Raw genomic sequence first — 21,708 nt, forward strand, 5'->3', positions numbered from 1 at the left:
TGGGACCCACACCCGTAGTGGGTGACACAGAAGAGGAGTGGGATATTACAGGCTCGGGGATCTTCCCTGAGGAGTGAGGGGTTTAAGCTACACATTAGGCACCTCAGACCTGGCATCTAACACCAGAAAAGATGAGCCTCCTTAGCTGGTTTGAGGAGTGTGCACACAGTCTTGCTTACTCCTGGTCACAACACAGAGACAGTAGATTGAAAACTGCCTGGGGCTATGGCCTGCTTGCCAGGACCACCCCAGGGCACCTCCCAGCCTACACCAGGCTCTTGCTCCAGCCACTCTTGCTCTGGTGCTGCTTCCCAGCCTAAGGTGGAGGCTACTGTTGCCAATGACAGTATGCACACATGGAGGGAACAGAGCTGGCTCACACCATGAATGTTTCTTTATTAATAGTAGACAAAAAAATCAGCAAGGACATAGAAGCACTGTATAACACCATCAACAAACTAGATATGATTTACAGAACACTAAACAATTGAATAAACATTTTTCCAAGTCTGCACAGAATAATCACCAATATAAAACATATTACATTTAAAAGAACTGAAGTCACACAAAGTATGTTCTCAGACCATTATGGGATTAAACCAGAAGTTAATGATAAAAAGATAACAGGTAAATCTCCAAGCACTTGGAAATTAAACAAATACTTCTTAATAATCCACAGCTCAAAGAGAACTATCAGAAGAAATCAGAAAATATTTTGAGTAGAACAAAAATGAAAATATAACGTGGCAACATTTGTGGTATATAGGTAAAGAGCACTTAGGAATTTTACAACAGTAAATATTCATATTAGAAAATAAAGTTTCCATCTTAAACTAGAAAAAGAACAACAAAATAAAACCTAAGCATGTAGAAAAAAGAAAATAAAGATAAGAGCAGAGGGCTTCCCTGGTGGCACAGTGGTTAAAAATCTGCCTGCTAATGCAGGGGACATGGGTTCGAGCCCTGGTCCGGGAAGATCCCACATGCTGCGGAGCAACTAAGCCCGTGCGCCACAACTACTGAGCTACTGAGCCTGCTCTCTGGAACCTGCAAGCCAAAACTACTGAGCCCCTGTACCACAACTACTGGAGTGCACACCTAGAGCCCGTGCTCTGCAACAAGAGAAGCCACCACAATGAGAAGCCTGCGCACCGCAAGGAAGAGTAGCCCCCGCTCACCGCAACCAGAGAAAAGCCCGCGCGCAGCAACGAAGACCCAATGCAGCCAAAAATAAAATAAACAAATTAAAAAAGAAAGATAAAAGCAGAAATCAATGAAATTAAAAGCAGAGAATCCATAACTTAGGAAAAAAAGTCTGATGTAACAAGATAGATAATAATACCACCACCATCACGGCATGTACAGTGAATTTAAAATATACAAGTTAATGCAAGAACCAAAAAATCAGCATTAAAGAATAAATATGCTACAATGGTTGTAGATTTATGTTAAGAATACATCCAGTCAAATGTATAATTCTTTTTATGGGAAAAACTAGTTCTAAAATATGTGGTTATTCACACACATACACTGGTTGTAGGTAGAACCCAGTTTTGTTTTTTGTTTTTTGTTAAAGTAGTATGAATAGTAAAATGAATATCTAGATTCATTACCTATATTAAGCACTGAGGATTTTGCTATATTTGCTCTTTATAACTTTTTACACACAATAGTTTAAATACTTAAGTATTACATCTCTAAAAATTAACTACATTTCCTACAGAACTACAGTGCATACTATTAGACTATCTAAAATATCTAAAAATAACAATAATTCCTTAGTATCACTGATAAACAGTTCAATTTTAATAAGTAAAAATTACCCTTATTTGTTCCCAAAATGTCTCTTGCAGCTGACTTAAGCCAGATCCAATTTAAGCCAGATCCAATCAAGAACCATGCACTGCACCTGGGTGTTATGTCAGTAAAGTCACGTTCTAGTCTATAACCTGGCGGTGCTTAGAAAACCTGGGCGCCAGGTAACAAGAGCCTTTGAAAGAGAAACTCCCATATTGCCCAAAGGTGCGGGAGCAAGGAATTATGGGAAGTGCAGTTTTTACCCTGGAATTGGACTTCGGGGCTCCTTTAGCACATGCCTACTTCCGCTTGTAGCTGTAAATTGTCTTTCCTCAGGCTACATCCTCGCTCGGGAGGCGGTTCCGGCGCTGTCGAGTCTCTGCGCTATTCAGGGGCCTGTGCAGCCCGACAGGGAGCTGAGGGTGAGCCTGGGAGGGTTGGGCGAGGGCCGAGGGGTGCCCGCGCGGCTGAGGGGCGGGCGGAGGCGGCGGTGCGGAGGAGCCCTGCGGACCCAGCGGCGGGACCTCTGGCATGTGAGCTCCAGGGGGCGGGTGGGGCGGCCTTGGCCGGGAGGAGGGACGGCTGGGCGGGGGCTCCTCTGTCAGTGGAAGGGGCCGGCCTCTGCAATACGGACGCGGGCACCCGGGCCCCGAGCAGGCTGCAGAGTACGTGCGTGAACGTGCGGCCCCGGGAGGGGGGCGCTGGCTGGAGCAAACGGAGCGAGGTTCAAGTCCCAGCGCTGTCACTGAGCAACCCTGGGAATGACAGTTAACTGCAGGAGGTTCAGTTTCGTCTTCTGCAAAACGAGAATATTAGTAATACCAGACTCATTGCAGTTCTGCGCTGTAAATGTAGTGTATATACCACACACACACATTGCTTTTTTCCATATCTTTTCATTTCATGCAGTGGATGTTCAATTAGAAATATTTTAAAATAGTTTTTAAAACCCGACAATAAAAACAAATCTCTTTCACCATCTTCATTTTATCATAAAATATTTAAGTAAAGTCCAGTGTTTTCAAAATCACATGAGATTCTCCCCTGCTAATGAATTTTCTTTCTATATAGGGAAAAACACATAAAGATGTTATGATGTTGGACCCTCATTCTAGAACTGACTAGAGAAAAATGAAAAAGTTTTCCTTATATCTGATTTAAAGGAAAGGAAGAAGAGACTATAGATTATAAAAAACAAAAAAGGACACGCTTCTCAAAGTGGTTTGTCTTTTTGGATTACCATAAAACGTCATTTTAACTGATATCATTATTTAGTAGACACTTTATCTTTGAATCCTCTCTGAAATGTTTGCTCTCTCCACCTAATAGTAAGCTTATAGAATCTGAAAAATTAATCTGTAGAGAAGGCACTGTTCCTAGAAGTAGCTTCCGTTGGCTTTTAAAAACAGCTTTATTGAGGTATAATTTGCATACCATAACAATGACCCTACGTGTACAATTCAATGATTTTTAGTAAATTTTCAGAGTTGTGCAAACATCACTTAATCCAAGTTTAGGACATTTCTGTCACCCAGAAATATTCCCTTGAGTAAATTTGCTGTCATTATCCACCCTCAGCCAACCACTTGACCTGCTTTTTCCCTCTATAAATACATGTCTTTTCTGGATGTTTCATATAAATATATAGTCCTTTATGTCTAATTTATTTTATTTAACAAAACTTTTTTTTAGGTTCATTCATGTTATGGCATTCCAGTTTCTCTCTGTCCTTACTACCATTTGATATTATCTGTCTTTATAATAGTCATTCTAGTGAGTGTGAAGTGGTATCTCATAGTTTTAATTTGCATTTCCCCAGTGACTAATGATGTTTGGTACCTTTGCATATGCTGGTTAGCCATTTGTATATCTTCTTTGGTGACATGTCTCATTCAAGTCTTTTGCACATTTTTTGAATTAGGTTGTCTTATTATTGAGTTGTAAGTCTACATATTCTGGTTACAAGTCTTTTATCAGAAATATGTTGTGCAGCTCTTTTCTCCTAATCACGTGATTTGTCTTTTCATTGTCTTAATGCTATCTTTTGAAGTGTAGTAGGTTTTAATTTTAATGAAATCCGTTTTTTCAATTTTTTCTTGTATAGATCGTGCCTTCGGTGTCTGGTCTAAGAACTCTTTACAAAGGTCATAAAGATTTTTCTTCTGTATGTTTTATAGTTTAAGCTCTTATATTTACGTCTTTGATCCATTTGCTCTAATTTTTGTTTATCGTGTTAAGTAAGAGTCTAAGGTCACTTTTTTTGCTTGTGAGTATACAATTTTCCCAGCACTCATTGTGGACATCCAATTTGTTTTAGCACAAAACTTAATTTCCCCTTGAATTGTCTTAGCACCTTTGTCAAAAATCAGTTGACCATTGATACACAGCATCTTGTGCAATAAGAGTTTGTTGACTCAATTAAGTTGCATTTATCTGTTTGCCTGTACTTATGCCAGTACCACACTGTATTGATTACTGTAGCTTTACAGTACATTCTGAAATCAAGTAGTGTGTATCATTCAAATTTGTTCTTTTTCAAGATCGTTTTGGCTATTCTAGGTCCTTTGCATTTGCATATAAGTTTAGAATCAGCTTGTCAGTTTCCACAGGAAGCCTGTGGAGATTTTGATAGGGATTGTGTTTAATCTGTAGGTCAATTGGGGGAGAATTTCCATTATAACAATATTCAGTCTTTTAATCTGTGAACATGGAAGGTCTATTCATTTATTCAGTTCATGTAAATCCAAATTTACATAACATATACAACGGTACGATACAATTGTTAACACTACAAAATGACGTTTGTGAAAGAAAGCAGCTGTAACCTGTATTATATCTTGAAGTTTATAAAATAAAAAGTAGTATTGTTAAAACAACTAAACTGATCTTTCATACTACTCTTATTTTTCGATGGGATGACTTATTATGTATAAACATGAATAACATTAAAACTCTACGATCGCCAAATCATGTGCATCTTTATTTTATGTAGTATTATATAAGGCATATAATACCTTTTCTCTTGTTTTCCTAATTTTTACTGGGTTGCCTTGGAACTAATACTAGGACATTGGAGCTGACATTGTTGGTTGTCTACAAGTCATCCCACATTATTTCCCCACTCTCAGGCTTTGGGAATGACACTAGACACACCTAGGCACCTAGGACATGAAAGACAAACCCATAATCAGAAAACATTTGAATCACAAATAGGACAATTCACTGCCTTTTCAGGATGGAAAGTGAAATCAACCTGCCAAAGGAATCTAGTTAATCTCAGAAAAAAAAAAAAAAAGGTACTATACTGAGTGCTCTGCATTGATCTCTACTTCTGAAAGATCAGATATTTAGCAGTAGTTTGCTCAGCCTTGGTGAGAGAGAACCCATGCTGTCAGGAACATGAATAATCTCCATCCCAACCACAATGGCTGCTCCATTCTTAGGCTTGTGAGGCCAAGGCTGATATACACTGAATGAATGGTTCTGTCCACCTGAATGCCCCTTGCCTCTCCTGTGGTAGCTGCTCTTTGATGGACCCTGACAGAAGGCTCAAAGATCTGTACAATTTGTGCCTGCTACCATGTGCTTCTTTCCCAGACTTCCTCAGCACCAGTCATCCAGTCTTGCTCCAACCAGCCAAACTATTTGCCAGTCTTCGAGAGTATGGGTATATCCTTACCTCAGATCGCTTTTCCTGCCACAAAGATGATGATGTACAATTTAAAGCCCTACTCACTTGGAGGATTTCTCCCTCACCACTGTCTTTCAGAGTGGAGTTGAGTTGTAGTGGCCACGGAGGACACTGGGTGAGAGATTGTGATTATTTTTCCATTACACCAGCTGAAATCAGCTCATTCATTTTTGATCTATTTTTGATTATGTAAGCTAAGTGCTTGGGGAAGTCAACTGTGAGTTGTCTTTTCACATTCTTGATATTGTCATTTGATGTACAAAAGATTTTAAGTTTGATAAAGTCCAATTTAAATATTTGTTTCCTTTGTCTGGTGGGGCTTTCAGTGTCATATCTAAGAATGCATTGCCATATCCAAAGTCATGAAGATTCACCCCTATGTTTTCTTCTAAAAGTTTTATGGTTTTATCTCATGCTTAGGCCATATATCCACTTTGAGTTAATTTTTGTAAATGTTGTGATGGAGTGGACTGGCATGGGTTTATTTTTGGACTCTCATTTCTATTCCACTGATCTATATGGTCTATCCTTATGGTAGTACCACACTGTTTTTGATTACTGCAACTTTGCAATAAGTTTTGAAATCAAGGAAATGTGAATCTCCAAACTTGTTCCTCTGTTTCAAGATTGCAATTCCATATTAATTTGAGGATTGGCTTCTCCTTTTCTGGAAAAAAAAAAGCCATTGGAATTTTGACAGAAATTGCATTAAATCTGCAGATTGCTTTGGGGAAGTACTGATATCTTAACAATATTAAATCTTCCAGTCCATGAACACAGGCTGTCTTTACATTTATTTAAGTCTTCTTAAATTTCTTTCAGCAAAGTTTTCTAGTTTTCATTGTACAAGGCTTTCACTTCCTTGGTTAAATTTATTCTTAGATATTTTATTCTTAAAAGATGAGAGGGAATTCCCTGGCGGTCCAGTGGTTAAGGACTTGGTGCTTTCACTGCTGAGGGCCTGGGTTCAATCCCTGGTTGGGAAACTTAGATTCCACAAGCCACGCGGTGCAGCCAAAAAAAGAAAAAGAAAATGAGAAGAGGGGAAGGTAGAAATTCCTTCAACTGAGACTAAGGTGATGGATGAGAAACTGACTTGTAGCAGTCTCGTACAAGACAGGCATGAAAAACTCTCTCATGGCAACTCCTTGCCAGGCTTATCTCCTTTTAATTTAAAGGAACTGCATCCAACCAAGACTCAGGAGATGTACCAGCCCACCACTGTGTCATGGCAGAGATATTTTCTTACAACTCTACCCCCAATCTTTTACATAAACAGTTAATTTTTTGAAGCATAGGCTATTCCATCATATACCCTAATTAATTGTACCCATCCTTTCTATTGTCTTAGACAACATTAGATGAGCATGATCACAACTATGAGCACCAGCAGGATAGTCAATCCCACTTGGAGGGAAGACTGCAACCAGGCTCCCCATCCAGAGCCACTCCAGGTAAATATGTTGCAGGTATCGTTGAGATTAAAGAGCCATTCTCTCTAAGGTGAGAGATTGACTTATTCACTTTCCATGGTTCAGTAGTCCAACTGAAGAAAGAGGTTTTGGCAATTACACGTACTCTGCCTTATACAGCTGGCAGGAAATTCTGGGTGATGTGATTGTCCATTACCACTCATGCTCTAAAGTTTATTCTTGGTTGTAGCAGTCTCTGCAGTACCTTTTGCTGTCTTGGGATCAGGATCCAATTCTTACAAGTCTAAAAGTTGGGATTATAATGTGAGGGATCTTAAGTGCCAGAAAGGACCTGTAGGAGGAACACTACCTGCTGAGTGTACAAGGAACAGCTTTTAAATTTTTATCAGCACAGACAGGATGACCAATCCAGCAATCAATTTCAGAGCTGTATCTATGGTCTAGGAAGAATGTATAAGGGAGTTTTTTTTTTTTCCTCAGGCAATACAGGATGGCAGGGTCATTCAATGCCTGGCAGCAAGATCTAGTCCTAGCCCTTGTGGGGTTGAACATTATAAAGCAGATTGTGCAGGATTCCTTGTACCTGTTGTCACCCACGTGGACTCCCATAGGAAAGGACCCTTCAACAGTGAACATCAGTGGACCAACAGATGTTAGTTCAGGTTGATCAGCCTTGAGACACCCAGATAAGGAACACAGACATCTGGGTATTGCATCACACAGTATGTCCATCTATATTCCAGGACTGAGAGCAAAATCTAAGCTTAGTGATTTAGCCCGTGAGGCCAGGGAAGCCTGACAAATGTGCCTAGATTGCCAGCTACACAGTTGAATGGTGTTATTAGTTTCCTAGGGCTGTCATAATAAAGCACCACAAGCTGGGTGGCTTAAAACAACAGGAGTCAGAAATATATTCTCTCACAGTCCTGGAGACTAGAGGTCTGAAATTAGGTGTCAGCATGGTTGGTTCCTGCAATAGCAGGTTCTAAGGGAGAATCTATTTCATGCTTCTCTCCTAGCTCATGGCGGCTTCTGGCAATCTTTGACATCCCTTGGCTTTAGACACATCACCATAATCTCCATATTGTGTCTGTCTCCTCTTATAAGGACACCAGTTTTCGGATTAGGGCCCACTCTAATCCAGTATGACATCATTTTAACCTAATTACATCTACCAAGACTCTTCAAGTATGGTCACCTTCTGATGTTGTGGACAGACATGAATTTGGAGGTGAGGGGGCACTGTACTACTCAACACAAAGCACAAAATCAACCTGCTTATAACTGTGTAGTTCACATTTCCCCAATGGTCCCTAAAATTCCTTTATAGGTTATTCTTTTTTTTTTTGCGGTACGCAGGCCTCTCACTGTTGTGGCCTCTCCCGTTGTGGAGCACAGGCTCCGGACGCGCAGGCTCAGCGGCCATGGCTCACGGGCCCAGCCGCTCCGCGGCATGCGGGATCCTCCTGGACCGGGGCACGAACCCGCGTCCCCTGCATCAGCAGGCGGACTCTCAACCACTGCGCCACCAGGGAAGCCCTATAGGTTATTCTTTTAAACAGATTCACTCAACGACCCCGCATCCCACTGCGGTGTTTTGCAGTCTCTTGCAGACCTGTAGGACCAGCCTCAGGGAGCTCCAGAGCCAAGCCACGCGGGGTAGAGAAGCCTCCTCTTTCATGCATAACCCTTTAAATCCTCCGGGAGGGTGTACACCAGGGCTTATGGGAAATGTAGTCCTAAGCCCCTCTGCTGCGGCTTGTCCTGCGCACGTGCAGTTCAGTAGCCCCGCTGTCTCGCTTTTCCGTGTCTTGCGGAGAAAATCCTGGAGCGTCCAGCTCTGCGCGCGCTCAGGGAGTGGGTGCTGCCTGAGTGAGAGCTGCGGGTGAGCCCGAGTTGGGTGAGGGCCGAGGGGTGCCGGTGCGGCTTGAGGACTGGTGGGAGGTGGCAGTGGGGAGGAACCCCGCTGTGTGACCCCCGGTGAGAGAGCCTGCGAGGAAGGATGGGGGCGGCCTCGGCTGCGAGGAGGGGTGGCGGGGTCGGGGCGCCTCTGTCAGGGGAAGGGGCGGCCTCGGTCGTGGGGATGCGGACATACGGAGCCCCGAGAGGCTGCTGAGTCCACGCGACTGCGGGGGGGGGGGCGTGAGTTTTGTATCCAGGCGGAGCCAGGTGTAAATTAATTACTGCTGGCAAGATAATTGATCTACCTGAGACGAGGTTTTCTCATCTGTAAAACGAGAGTATTGATATGTACCACACGGGGTTGTTCTGAGGATTAAGTTTTTACATACGTTTTGAAAATACGGACGTAAAGTTTTTACATATAGCACAGAACTTATAGTTGATATTAGCTGATAAGGTGTTTGGAAGATACTTTGCTGTTTTCATTAGCTGTTTTGTTTAATCTTCACAACAGCCTTTATGTAACTGTTTTCTACTTTGACAAAAAAGGAAAGCTGAGGCTCAGAGGGTTCAACTGAAATACACCAGGTCACACAGCTACGTGGATAAAACACAGGTTTTATCCAGCCTAAAACCAGCATTGTATTCCTCACAGCAGCTCCCGCGGGGCACAGGGAAACAGTCCCAAAGTGTGTGGAGTGGATCTCACCTTGTGGTCAGGTATTCTGGGATTTCTTGGCATCTCAGAACCCTTGGGGCAGACTACATAATGTGGTCTGCTACACTGTCCAATCTTCAGCATCCTCAGTGGCCTTGGAGTTTAAACAAGTAAGTTCTGTGACATTTGGAGCCCTGAATGAAACTTCTAAATAGTATGATTTTGTCCTTTAAGCCTAGGTTCCTGTTCCTTTGCAAGGAGCAATCTTTATCCTGCTCAGAATGAGCAATGCTTTGCTAATATCACTACATCCAGAAGACCTCACCATGATGGTGAAAGGTCTGGACCAAGTTTCAGGAAAGATAGGTGAGTGGGGCCCTGAGAGTGGTGGGCAAGGAAGTGTTCATTCTTTGGAGGGTTCACGTGGGCATGGTCTGCAGAGAGAGATCACTAGGCCCAGCTTTTAATAAGCATACCATGCCTTCAGCCTCCACTCACTTTCTCCAAATTCTAAGCTGCTCTCCTATGACGGCTGTCATGATGTGTGCCCTCTAGAGGGATGCTGGCTGCTCCATCTACCCTGACTTCATAGAATAGGGTCATCTGTGTCTGCTTCATTTCAAAGCTGAGAAACCCTGACTGTGACTGTACAAGTAACCTGCCCATAGACACCCAGTTTGTTAGTGGTGGAGCCAGGAGTAGAAAAAGGCTGTCCGTGTTATAACGGGTAAGTCACCCACCAAGTTTTATTATAACTCAGTTAGAAACAAACAAATTTTTAAATAGACCTTTTCCTGAAGGAACTCCCCCATCCCTTTCTGCAGGGTGATTTCTCTGACTCGAAGGGTAGGCAACTCAGTAGGATATAAGCAAACATACCTTGAGTACTTTTCCTACAACATTGATGATGAAAATAATGGTTTGTCTTCTGATGTAATATTATTTGTTCAATTAGTCCTGAGTTGGTTCTAAAAGAAAAATGAAATTAATAAATCATTAGGAAGTAAATCCAGGGTTAAATTGCTCAGCCAAGCTCTATAACTTGGCTGTCAGAGTTGCACATGTGAATTCTTCCTCCACATAGTTCTTGCTGACTCCTCAGAGGCCAGAGAAACATTTTCCCACAGAGGGGCATTTAACCAGCTGGTAGGCAGAAGTTCTTAGGAAGCTCAAAGATTCCTAGCAGCCAGATCTCACATGACCGACTCCTGTTTTCTTTTCCCATAGCTGTACATACAGCCTTCTCTGTACTTTCCCAAAAGGAACAGAAGAAGAACAAGTCCCCGGTGAGTTGTTTGTTTATTCATTTCTCACGTTGTCTTCCATTGCAAAAATGCTTAAAGATTAAAATGATAAAAATTATTAAGGAATATATAAATCTAAATCTAAAACCAGGAAAAGTCAACATTTAATTATATGGAGATAATCATAGTTGCTTTGTTAGTATGTATATTACACATATTGTATAACTCATTTTTACAGTAATAATTATGTGCGGATTTATCTCTGATACTTTGTACAAAAGGAAAATGCTTTGCTTTGACTCTAAGAATAAACAAAAGTAACTCTTCATGGAACATAAAGAGTTCCTGGCCTGAAGTCTGAAAAAAATTTCTTTGTCTTAATGAAAGTGTGGTAGTTGACAACCTCACTTAACAAGCCTGAAGTGAATGCTACCTCTGTTTTTCTTCTCTGATTGTTTTTTAGTGGGCACAGGAGGCAGAGAGCCAAAGCATGACTCAGTTGATGTAAGTTGATGATTTCTTCTGTCTGCTTCTTGGTATGGTCTTCTTCCTGTTGCCTTTTAGCAAAGCTTATCCCCACGCATTCCTCGGTCCATTATAATTCATACCTTACTGTTATTCTTGACTAATTTCATACCATGTAGATTTTTAACTATATCCGAGGATGAGACAGCCATTCCAAATCTGAAATTCAGAAGCTGAATTTTGTGCCTCGTTAAGTAAGTAAGACCTATCACTGGCCAGACGTATTTTCAAAGCAAACTGTTGATTTCCTATAGGGTTTTTGCAAAGAGTTAGTATATTAGTTTCCTATGGCTGCTGTAACAAGTTACTGCAAATTTGGCGGCGTAGAACAAACTGCCTCGCAGTTCTGGAGGCCAGAAGTCTGAAATCAAGCTGTTGTCAGGGCTGCACTCCTGCCTAAGGTTCTAGAGAAGACTCTGTTCCCCATCCCTTTTGGCTTCTGGTGGCTGTTGGGAGAGAGGGAGAAGATGGAATGGAAAGAAATCCAAGATGAAGAAAAATATTCCTTAAACCCTGTATCAGTCAGGGTTTTCCAGAGAAACAGAACCAATAGTGTGTGTGTGTGTGTGTGTGTACGCATATATGCATATAACACACATGTACACACACCCATATATATTCATATATGTATATATTCATCCATTTTAAGGAATTGGCTCATGTGATTGTGGAGGCTGGCAAGTCTAAAATTTGTAGGGCAAATTGGTTGGCTGGAAATTGTCAGTTATAAATATATATGGAAATTGATATATATGGAAGTTGAAAAATAATACAGCTAATAGTTAGTACCGAGTTCCTCTTCCCTGAGTTCCTCTGGCTGCAGGTCTAGAATGTCTCCAGTGGCAGCAATGTCAGCAGTGCCACAGCTATTTCTTCTAAAACATCATTTATATTCAATTTGAATTTCATTTCTAAAAAACCCCTTTTCATTTCTTTATTGCTCTTTCATCTTTGTTGGCCAGTTCCCTATTGCAGTTAACTGTTTTTGCAAATGTCTTATTGCTGAGAGACAAGGAGGCAACACAACTACATGCTTTGCTGTGTGTGGTGAATGCACAGCAACCAGTCACTGGCAGACTTTGGAAAAAACGACATGATTGATCATTGTTCATGATGTGTGTCTGTTATTTTGTAGTGATTTGTGGACTGAAAAACAAGCAATGAAGTTTCTACTTTGTGCAATTACAGTTATCCTAGTAACTAAAAATCTGACCTGTGTTGTCGGGCTGGTGTTATTTAACCAAATTGTGGTGACTGAAATTCGAACCATACAAAGTTGGACTATCTGTATAGACATAAACATTCATACATACCTATCTATTAACACAGATTTGTAGATGCTTAAAAGTTTTTCCTGGCAGTGTAGGTTATCAGAGACTTAGGAGAACTCTTGTGTAAAGGAATAATCCCAAGATTACACATCATCTATTCCCTGAACAGACCAGGGCATTTTTAAAATTTATTTATTTTTTGGCCATGCCATGCGGCATGCAGGATCTTACTTCCCCACCCAGGGATCGAATCCATGCCCACTGAAGTGGAAGCGTGGTGTCTTAACCACTGGACCACCAGGGAAGTCCCTAGACCAGGGCATTTTATATCACTGAAGCCCCAAACTCAATTCTCTCCTGATTTTATGCTATTTGTTAATCCAGTTTGCATCCATACCAGTTTCTAAGCTTTCTGAGGGTAGAAACAGTGTTTTATGTACTTTATATATCCACAGAAACTAGGACACTTGCATACACATAATGTATTTTATGCTTGTGTGGACATCTACGTATGTATATACACTGTAAGGGAGGAAAATTTGCCACACCAAAATGTGTCTCTTTGGCATGAGGATTAATTCAGGCTGATTATTAGTTTTTTACATCTTTATTGGAGTATAATTGCTTTACAGTGTTGTGTTAGTTTCTGCTGTATAACAAAGTGAATCGACTTTGTATACATATATCCTCATATCTCCTCCCTCTTGAGTCTCCCTCCCACCCTCCCTATGCCACCCCTCTAGGTGGTCACAAAGCACCGAACTGATCTCCCCGTGCTATGCGGCTGCTTCCCACTAGCTATCTATTTTACATTTGGTAGTGTGTATATGTCCATGCCTCTCTCTCACTTCTTCCCAGCTTACCCTTCCCACTCCCCGTGTCCTCAAGTCCATTCTGTACATCTGCATCTTTATTCTTGCCCTGCCACGGGGTTCATCAGTACCGTTTTTTTTTTATTTATTTTAGATTCCATATATATGTGTTAGTGTACGGTATTTATTTTTCTCTTTCTAACTTACTTCACTCTGTATGACAGACTCTAGGTCCATCCACCTCATGACCAACAACTCAATTTCATTCCATTCTATGGCTGAGTAATATTCCACTGTATATACGTTAGGCTGATTATTTTTAAGAAACAGAAGACTCAGGAAGTCTTTCTTTCTACGTAAAGAATTTAGATATAGGACCTGTTCCTGGAGTAGAGCTGTCACCAGAGAAGCTGCAAAGAATGAAGGCTACGTGTGGTGGGAGAAACTCTACAGCAGCGGTCCCCAGCCTTTTTGGCACCAGGGACCAGTTTTGTGGAAGACAGTTTTTCCATGGGATGGGGGCGGTGTTCGGGGATGGTTCAGGCGGTAATGTGAGCGATGGGGAGCGGCAGATAAAGCTTCGCTTCCTTGCCCACTGCTCACCTCCTGCTGTGCCGGTCCAAGGCCCGGGGTTTGGGGACCTCTGCTCTACAGGGCCTAGAGATCAGAGTCTATTCTGTGTCCCAGTGTCTCTGCAGGCCCAGTAAACCTTTGTTCACCAAACTTTTGCTTTTCCATTTCCATGTAAATTGCCTTCCTCCCCTTTGAAAATCACTACCAAATCACTACCACTAACATCCTTTTTTATCTTTTGCTTAAGATGGTATTTAAAATGAGGGTTTCAGCCATTTCGGCAAGTTACTTAGCTTTCCTGGGTCTCTCTGCTGTATACATTTTATTAAACTTTTGTTTGATTTTCTTTTGTTAATCTCTGTCATGTCAGTTTTTTTTATGGAAGTATAGTTAATTTACAATATTATATTAGTTTCAGTTATATAGCATAGTGATTCAGTATTTTTGCAGGTTATACTCCATTATAGATTATTACAAGATAATGGCTATGATTTCCTGTGCTATACAGTATATCCTTGTTACTTATCTATTTTATACATAGTAATTTGTATATGTTAATCCCATACCCCTCCTCCTTTCCCTCTCCCCTTGGTAGAAATGTAAATTGGTGCAGCCACTATGGAAAACAGTATAGAAGTTCTTCAAAAACCTTAAAATAGAATTGCCATACTATCCAAGGAATTCCACACCTGGGTGTATACCCAGAAAAAAATGAAAACACTAATTTAAAAAGGTACATGCAGGGCTTCCCTGGTGGTCCAGTGGTTAAGATTTCGCCTTCCAATGGGTTTGATCCCTGGTCGGGGAGTTGTCCCGCATGCCTCGTGGGGAAAAAACCAAAGCATGAAAAACACAAGCAATGTTGTAACAAATTCAATAAGGACTTTAAAAATGGTCCACATCATAAAAATCGTAAAAAAAAAAAAAGGTACATGCACCCCAATGTTTATAGCAACTTTATATGTAATAGCCAAGACATGGAGGCAACCCATGAGCCCACCAACAGATGATTGGATTAAGAAGCTGTGTGTTACTCAGCCATAAAAAAGAATGAAGTTCTGCCATTTGCAGCAATGTGGATGGGCCTAGAGAATATTTGCTTAGTGAAATAAGTCAGGCAGAGAAAGACAAGTACTGTAGGACGTTGCTTATATGCAGAATCTAAAAAATAATACAAATGAATGCGTATGCAAAACTGAAACAGACTCACAGATACAGAAAACAAGCTTGACCTAGAGAATATCATCCTTCCTTTTATCCATGTGGTGTATCACATTGATTGATTTGCAAATGTGGAACTATTCTTGTGACCCTGGAATAAATCCAACTTGGTCATGTTGTATGATCCTTTTTACATATTGTTGGATTCAGTTTGCTAATATTTTGTTGAGGATTTTTGCATCTGTATTCATCAAAGATATTGGCCTGTAATTTCCTTTTTTTGTAGTGTCTTTGTCTTGTTTTGGTATCAAGGTAATGGTGGCCTCATAGAATAAATTTGGCAGTGTTCCGTCCTCTTCAGTTTTTTGGAATAGTTTGAGATAGGTATCTGGTAGAATTCCTCTGTGATCCCCTGACCAGGGATCAAACCCATGCACCCTACAGTGGAAGCACTGAGTCCTAACCACTGGTCTGCCAGGGAATTTCTGAAGGGCGTTTTTTTTTTTTTTTTTTTTTGCTTTACACGGGCCTCACACTGTTGTGGCTTCTCCTGTTGCGGAGCACAGGCTCCGGACGCGCAGGCTCAGCGGCCATGGCTCACGGGCCCAGCCACTCCGCGGCATGTGGGATCTTCCCGGACCGGGGCACGAACACATGTCCCCTGCATTGGCAGGCGGATTCTCAACCACTGCGCCACCAGGGAAGCCCTGAAGGGCGTTTTTAAATTACAGGTTCAATTTCACTTCTAGTGATTGTTCTGTTCAATTGTCTGTTTCCTCTTGACTCAGTCTTGGCAGGCTCTGTGTTTCTAGAAATTTGTCCATTTCTTCTAGGTTGTCCAATTCATTGGCATATAACTGTGTCATAGTCCTCTCTTACGATTTTTTTTGTATCTCTGTGGTATCCAAATTGGAACTGAAGAGGTAAAACTCTCATGTCAATTTAATTCTTAGAGCAGCCAGTAGAACCCAGAAGGCTGGAGGAAAATTTCTTCCTCTCTGACAACATTACGCATGAATTAATAGATTAATTGGGTATTTTCACTATGTTTCTCTTTGTCCCACCACATATACACAAAACAAGGAATATGGTAAACATATAAACTTTTTCTAATAAACTTAACAGTGAACATGGTGAAGAATTAGTTCCTAAATATCTTTTCTCTGTCATACAGTGTGAATATTTCAAATTGATCAGATATATGCTCTTACAGGGACCAATTTCATTTGAGGATATGACTGTGAACTTCACCCAGGAGGAGTGGGGTCAGCTGGACCCTGATCAGAGGACCTTGTGCAAGGATGTGACGCTGGAGAACTACAGAATCCTCATCTCACTGGGTAAGCAGAGCTTCTCTAAGTAACATCAGACCTATCCTTTGTTACCAAAGCATATGGATCTTTTGTAGAGTTTAATGATATTTAGGTTTGGACACCAGGAGTATTGTTTGTGTTTTCACGTCCCCTTTGAAAGATTCCAGTGGGCCCCTTCATTGTGCAGTTCCTGAAGCTGGTCCTTGGTTTTTCTTCTGAGTTCCTGAAGCCAGGCTGTGTTCTCTATATCGTGTATCACTTTCCACTATCAGGGCATTGCATTACCAAACCAGAGGAGATCTTCAAGTTAGAGCAAGAAGCACCATGGATATTAGAGGAAGAATTTGCAAGCCATTGTTACCCAGGTGAGTAATCCAGGGGAAATTAGATCCCAGGTGGTTGTTTTAGATATAAGCATCTTTGGAGCATTTTGAACAAGTCTATTTAAGAGGCTCCATCTGTTTGGAATTGACTAAGGATATTTAACCTACATGCCTCAGATACCTAAATTCACCACCAGATAGAGTCTCACACATAAATGTTTTCTTTTTCACTTGGCTTTTTAAGAGTTTAATCCCTACTACCTGTACCTTGAATTTCATTCCTACCTCATAATAAATATTTTATCTTAGTTAGTCCCCTTTCCTCTAAGCATTCTCAGTTGCCCACATTCCCTTCTATCAAGGACTCCTTTTGTTTTCAGGAGTTAATTATTAATTAACTTAACCAGTACTGCTTGAGCACTTGGTCCATGCCAATCATACTCTAAATGAAAGAGATACAGCAGTGGGTGAAATAAGTCCCTTGCTCTCAGGGAATTTACTTATTAGCAGGAAACAGACACAGGAACCTGACTGCCCTGTGAGAAAATGATGTGGAGGGGTGGCAAGAGTAGAAGCAAGGAGACCAGTCAGGAAAAGAGATAATGCCATTGACTAGGTTTAGGGGGACAGAGTGTATAAAGTAATGAAGTTCTGGGTGTATGTTGACAGTGGGGTTAACAAAATTGGCACATAGACTCTAATCTACCTCCTCTAAATACTTCATTCCTCTGGTAATTTCGTAGAACAACATCTTTGTCTACTTGTGCTCCCTGTCACATTTACTGCATAATTCTCTGATTGGGCATATTTTACTGTGAATTCCACTCTTTGTAATTCATCCATTCTTATTGAACCTTTAATTCTCTATTCTTGATGTTTCTTTCACCCCTTCTATCCATTTTGGAAGGTATATTCATGAAGGGCCACATAAATATATGTACATTCATTGCCAACTTTACTCTCCCCTTTTCTACCCCAGTAGCTTTGATTAGTTTGTTCACTGTCACCCCGTCCCCTCAGCTCCTCGGAAAAGTGGAGGAAATGGAAAAATTTATTTGGAACTTTTATCTCAAAAGAATGATTCTGAAACCAGAGTCAGATAAATAGTATTTGTGTATTAGCCCAATTTTATAAGTAGTTTAATTCATAATGTATGTTTAATTTTTCTTATTTTTAGATGAATTGAAAGTTGATGGCATGGTAAAGAGCAAAGAAAACCAAGACAGACATTTATGGCAGGCTGCATTTATCAATAACAAAAAAGTAGTTACTGTGAAAGAGAATGTATTAAGAAAACCATTTAATTTTTGCATAGACTCTATTCCTTCCAGAAAAATGCCCAGTAAATATAACCTAGATGGAATCAGTTTAGAAAATATATCAGAGTTAACCAATAATAATAGAAACTATTCAGGAAAGAAATCTGATGATACCAATGGGTGTGAGAAATTGATTCCTGAAATTAATCACGAGAAAACTCGTATTGGAGAGAAACTTAATGATTTTAATAAAAATGAGAGCACTTGCTATCATAATGAGGACTTTATTCAGCAACAGGAGAGTCACAGTGTGGAGTAACTATTTGAATATAATGAACACATTAAAGCGTTCCACAGTAATGCCCTCTTCATTACTCAAGAAGGAACTCACACGAGAGAAACTCTGTGATTATGGTGAATGCGAGAAAACCGTCAAGGATGAGTCAAACCTCATGTTACATCAGGTAATTTACTCAAGGAAGAATCACTATAAACTTAATGAATGTGGGGAAACCTGTGATAACTCAATCCTCTGGAAGAAATGTCATAGACTTCACATGGTGAGAAATACCATGAGCGTAACATATGTGGAAAAGCCTTCTTCCAGAAGTCAAACCTCACAATACACCAGAAAACACACACAGGAGAAAAACCCTATCAATGTAATGAATGTGGGAAATATTTTTACCATGAGCCAGCCCTCATTGTATATCAAAGAATTCATACAGGAGAGAGACCCTATGAATGTACTAAGTGTGAGAAAACCTTCTATCAGTAGTCAGCTCTCTGTCGTCAACATCAAAGAACACACACAGGGGAGACCTTATAAATGTAGTGAGTGTGGAAAATCTTTCTCCCAAAAGTCAGACTGGACTGTGCATCAGAGGTCTCACACAGGAGAAGAACCTTATAAATGTTATAAGTTTGAGAAATCCTTCAGTATAAAGTCAAAACTTACTATACGCTCAGGTGAGAGCACTACGAATGTAGTGAATGTGGGAAGATGTATTATATGAAGTCAACCCTCAATAAACATCAAAGACTTCACACAGGGGAGAAAATACATGAATGCAGTGAATGTAGGAAGACCTTCTGTGGGAAGTCAGTTCTCCTTAAACACCAGAGAACTCATACAGGGGAGAAACCGTAGGAATGTGTTGAATGTAGGAAAACCTTTTCTGAGAAGTCAACCCTCAGTAAACATCAGAGGATTCGTACCTGGGGAGAAACCCTTTGAATGTAACAAATGCAGGAAAGCTTTCTGCCAAAAGTCACAACTCATTCAACATCAGAGAATTCATCCAGGGGAGAGACCCTATGAATGTAACGAACGTGGGAGAACGTTTTGCCAGAAGGCCTCCTTCAACGTACATCAGAGAACACACACAGGAGAGAAGCCCTATGATTGTAACGAATGTGGAAAATCTTTCTGTAATAGTTCAGCCCTTGTTAAACATAAGAGAATTCACTCAGGGGAGAAACCCTATAATTGTAATGAGTGTGGGAAGACCTTCAGCCACAAACCCACTCTTGCCACACATCAAGGAATACACACAGAAGAGAAACAATGTAAAGACATTTGTACAAAACACTCCTCCCATAATTCAGAGCCTTTGGTATGACAGAAACTATATCTGGGGAAGAAACTCTATGCATGTAATGAATGTGGGAAGTCCTTCTGCCAGAAGTCAGCCAGAGAACTCACATGGAAGAAACCCTGGCAGTGTTTTTATCAATATACATTTCCTTTTGCTACTGAGCACATTGCTAGTCTGTATTTCTGAGTTTCTCTTGCAACCACGTGGGACAATGTGAATGAGAACTGGCCAATGGGATGTGAGTGTAATGATGTCATTCACTTCTAGGTCTGAGACATAATGGGCTCCATGGCAGTCCTTTGTGTTCTCTGTTCTCTGTGGGGTAGGAATGTAGTTGCCTTCCATTGAGAGGTCTGTATGCACTGTATGTTGGTGAACTCACACAAGAGTGGAGACTCCTGTCAAAATCCTGAATGTTTAGAAGCCTCATCCATAAATCAAACTCACTGTAATGGGAAAAATCAGAGTCAAGAAATCTATTGGTTACAACAAATGTAGAAAGGTTTTACTAAAAGGTGATTGATATTTCACTGAACCTCAGGTAAATCAGAGTACAGTAAAACTTTATAAATGTTTGGCTTTCTGAAAATTTTCAGTAAAACATACTTTATTTCAGAGAATTTTTACTGAGGGAAACAATTTAGAAAACATTTTTTTTAGAAAAATGTTTTGGTAACAAAATGTTTGCTAAATATAATAAAATATTTTCTATGTATGTAGCTGCTGTAGTACATGTGTTTTTGTAAAACATCACAAATATTTTGAATGAATCATGTATACAGCGTTATGTATGTGTGAAAAGTCCTTGAGCTGTGGGAGACTTTTATATGTGAGTGTATTGTATAATATTTTCCATGTTTAACATTTTCACTGGAACCCAATAGAATCAAACTAAAACATCAAGATCCTTAATTTAATGACCATTATGACATAATTATCATTGTAAATGTCACTGCAGTCTTTTATATTTTAACACAATATATATATTTTAATTAGTTTATTTTTGGCTGCGTTGGGTCTTCGTTGCTGCGTGTGGGCTTTTCTCTAGGTGTGGAGAGCAGGGACTACTCTTTGTTGCGGTGCGCGCACGGGCTTCTCATTGTGGTGGCTTCTCTTGTTATGGAGCATGGGCTCTAAGCACGTAGGCTTCAGTAGTTGTGGCACATGGGCTCAGAAGTTGTGGCTCGCAGGCTCTAGAGCGCAGGCTCAGTAGTTGTGGAGCATGGGCTTAGTTGCTTCACGGCATGTGGGATCTTCCCAGACCAGGGCTTGAACCCGTGTCCTCTGCGTTGGAAGATGGATTCTTAACCACTGCGCCTCCAGGGAGGTCCCTGTTAACCCATTTTTGATGAATCTTCTGAAAAATGGCCTGAGAACTCTAGCCCATGCTGTTCTTTCCCTTACCTGAAATCTGATAGCTTTGCCATTTGTGATAGTCAATTTTATGTGTCAATTTGAGTAGGTCACAGTACCCATATAATTCATCAAACACCAGTTCTGATGTTGCTCTGCAGGGTTTTTGTTTGTTTGTTTGTTTGTTTGAGATGAGATGAACATTTAAATAAGTAGACTTTGTTAACCAGATTACGTTCCATAATGTGGGTGGGCCTCATCCAATCAGTTGAAGGCTTAAGAGAGGGAATTCTGTCTCTAGAGACTCAGGCTGCAACATTAATTCTTCCCTAGGTCTCAGACTGGTGGCTTACCCTGCACATTTCAGACTTGCCATTCCCACAATCATGTGTGCCAGTACCTGAAAATAGATCTCTCTGTCTCTCTCTCTCTCTCTCTACATACACACACACCCCTATTTGTTCTGTTTCTCTGGAGAACTCTAACCTGTCACTTACTGTATATCCATTTTTGAGATAACCTATTAAAAGCATCTGGAAGTGCCTGTCAAATTGTAGGTACTTATAAGCATTCATGTTTTTTCTCTGACTTCTGCTTTCTATCTGTATTGTTTAACAGGTTCATGTTTTGTTTTCCTGTATTAGTTGTTTATTGCTGTGTAACAATGTACCCCAAAACTTAGTGGCTTACAGCAACACTTTTATCTCACAGTTTCTGTGGGTCAGGATCTGGGCACAGCTTAGATGGGTGCCTCTGGCCTAGGGTCTCTGACAGACCACAGTCTTGGCTGTTATC

The 21,708-nt window shown here is 40.7% G+C and overlaps 2 protein-coding genes across 2 annotated transcripts in view; both read left to right on the forward strand.

The window, feature by feature from the left end:
• The window catches only part of ZNF25 (zinc finger protein 25), a 418,016-nt gene that overhangs the window by 104,621 nt on the left and 291,687 nt on the right, over positions 1-21,708 (forward strand). The window lies entirely within an intron of this gene.
• Positions 6,910-20,189, forward strand: LOC308617415 (zinc finger protein 33B-like). Its single transcript, XM_081234551.1, has 7 exons — positions 6,910-6,942; positions 9,716-9,847; positions 10,709-10,767; positions 11,189-11,229; positions 16,281-16,407; positions 16,653-16,745; positions 17,881-20,189. Exons 5-7 carry the CDS (start codon positions 16,302-16,304, stop codon positions 18,279-18,281), a joined length of 600 nt encoding a protein of 199 aa, XP_081090677.1. The 5' UTR covers positions 6,910-6,942; positions 9,716-9,847; positions 10,709-10,767; positions 11,189-11,229; positions 16,281-16,301; the 3' UTR covers positions 18,282-20,189.

Source organism: Mesoplodon bidens (assembly GCF_964165515.1).
Source record: "Mesoplodon bidens genome assembly, chromosome: 1".
NCBI lineage: Eukaryota > Metazoa > Chordata > Mammalia > Artiodactyla > Ziphiidae > Mesoplodon > Mesoplodon bidens.

Coding starts and splice junctions, on each gene's coding strand:
- LOC308617415 (XM_081234551.1), top strand. CDS start 16,302: ATGACTGTGAACTTCACCCAGGAGGAGTGGGGTCAGCTGGACCCTGAT. Junction 16,408..16,652: donor CAGAATCCTCATCTCACTGG/GTAAGCAGAGCT, acceptor TTCCACTATCAG/GGCATTGCATTACCAAACCA. Junction 16,746..17,880: donor TGCAAGCCATTGTTACCCAG/GTGAGTAATCCA, acceptor TCTTATTTTTAG/ATGAATTGAAAGTTGATGGC.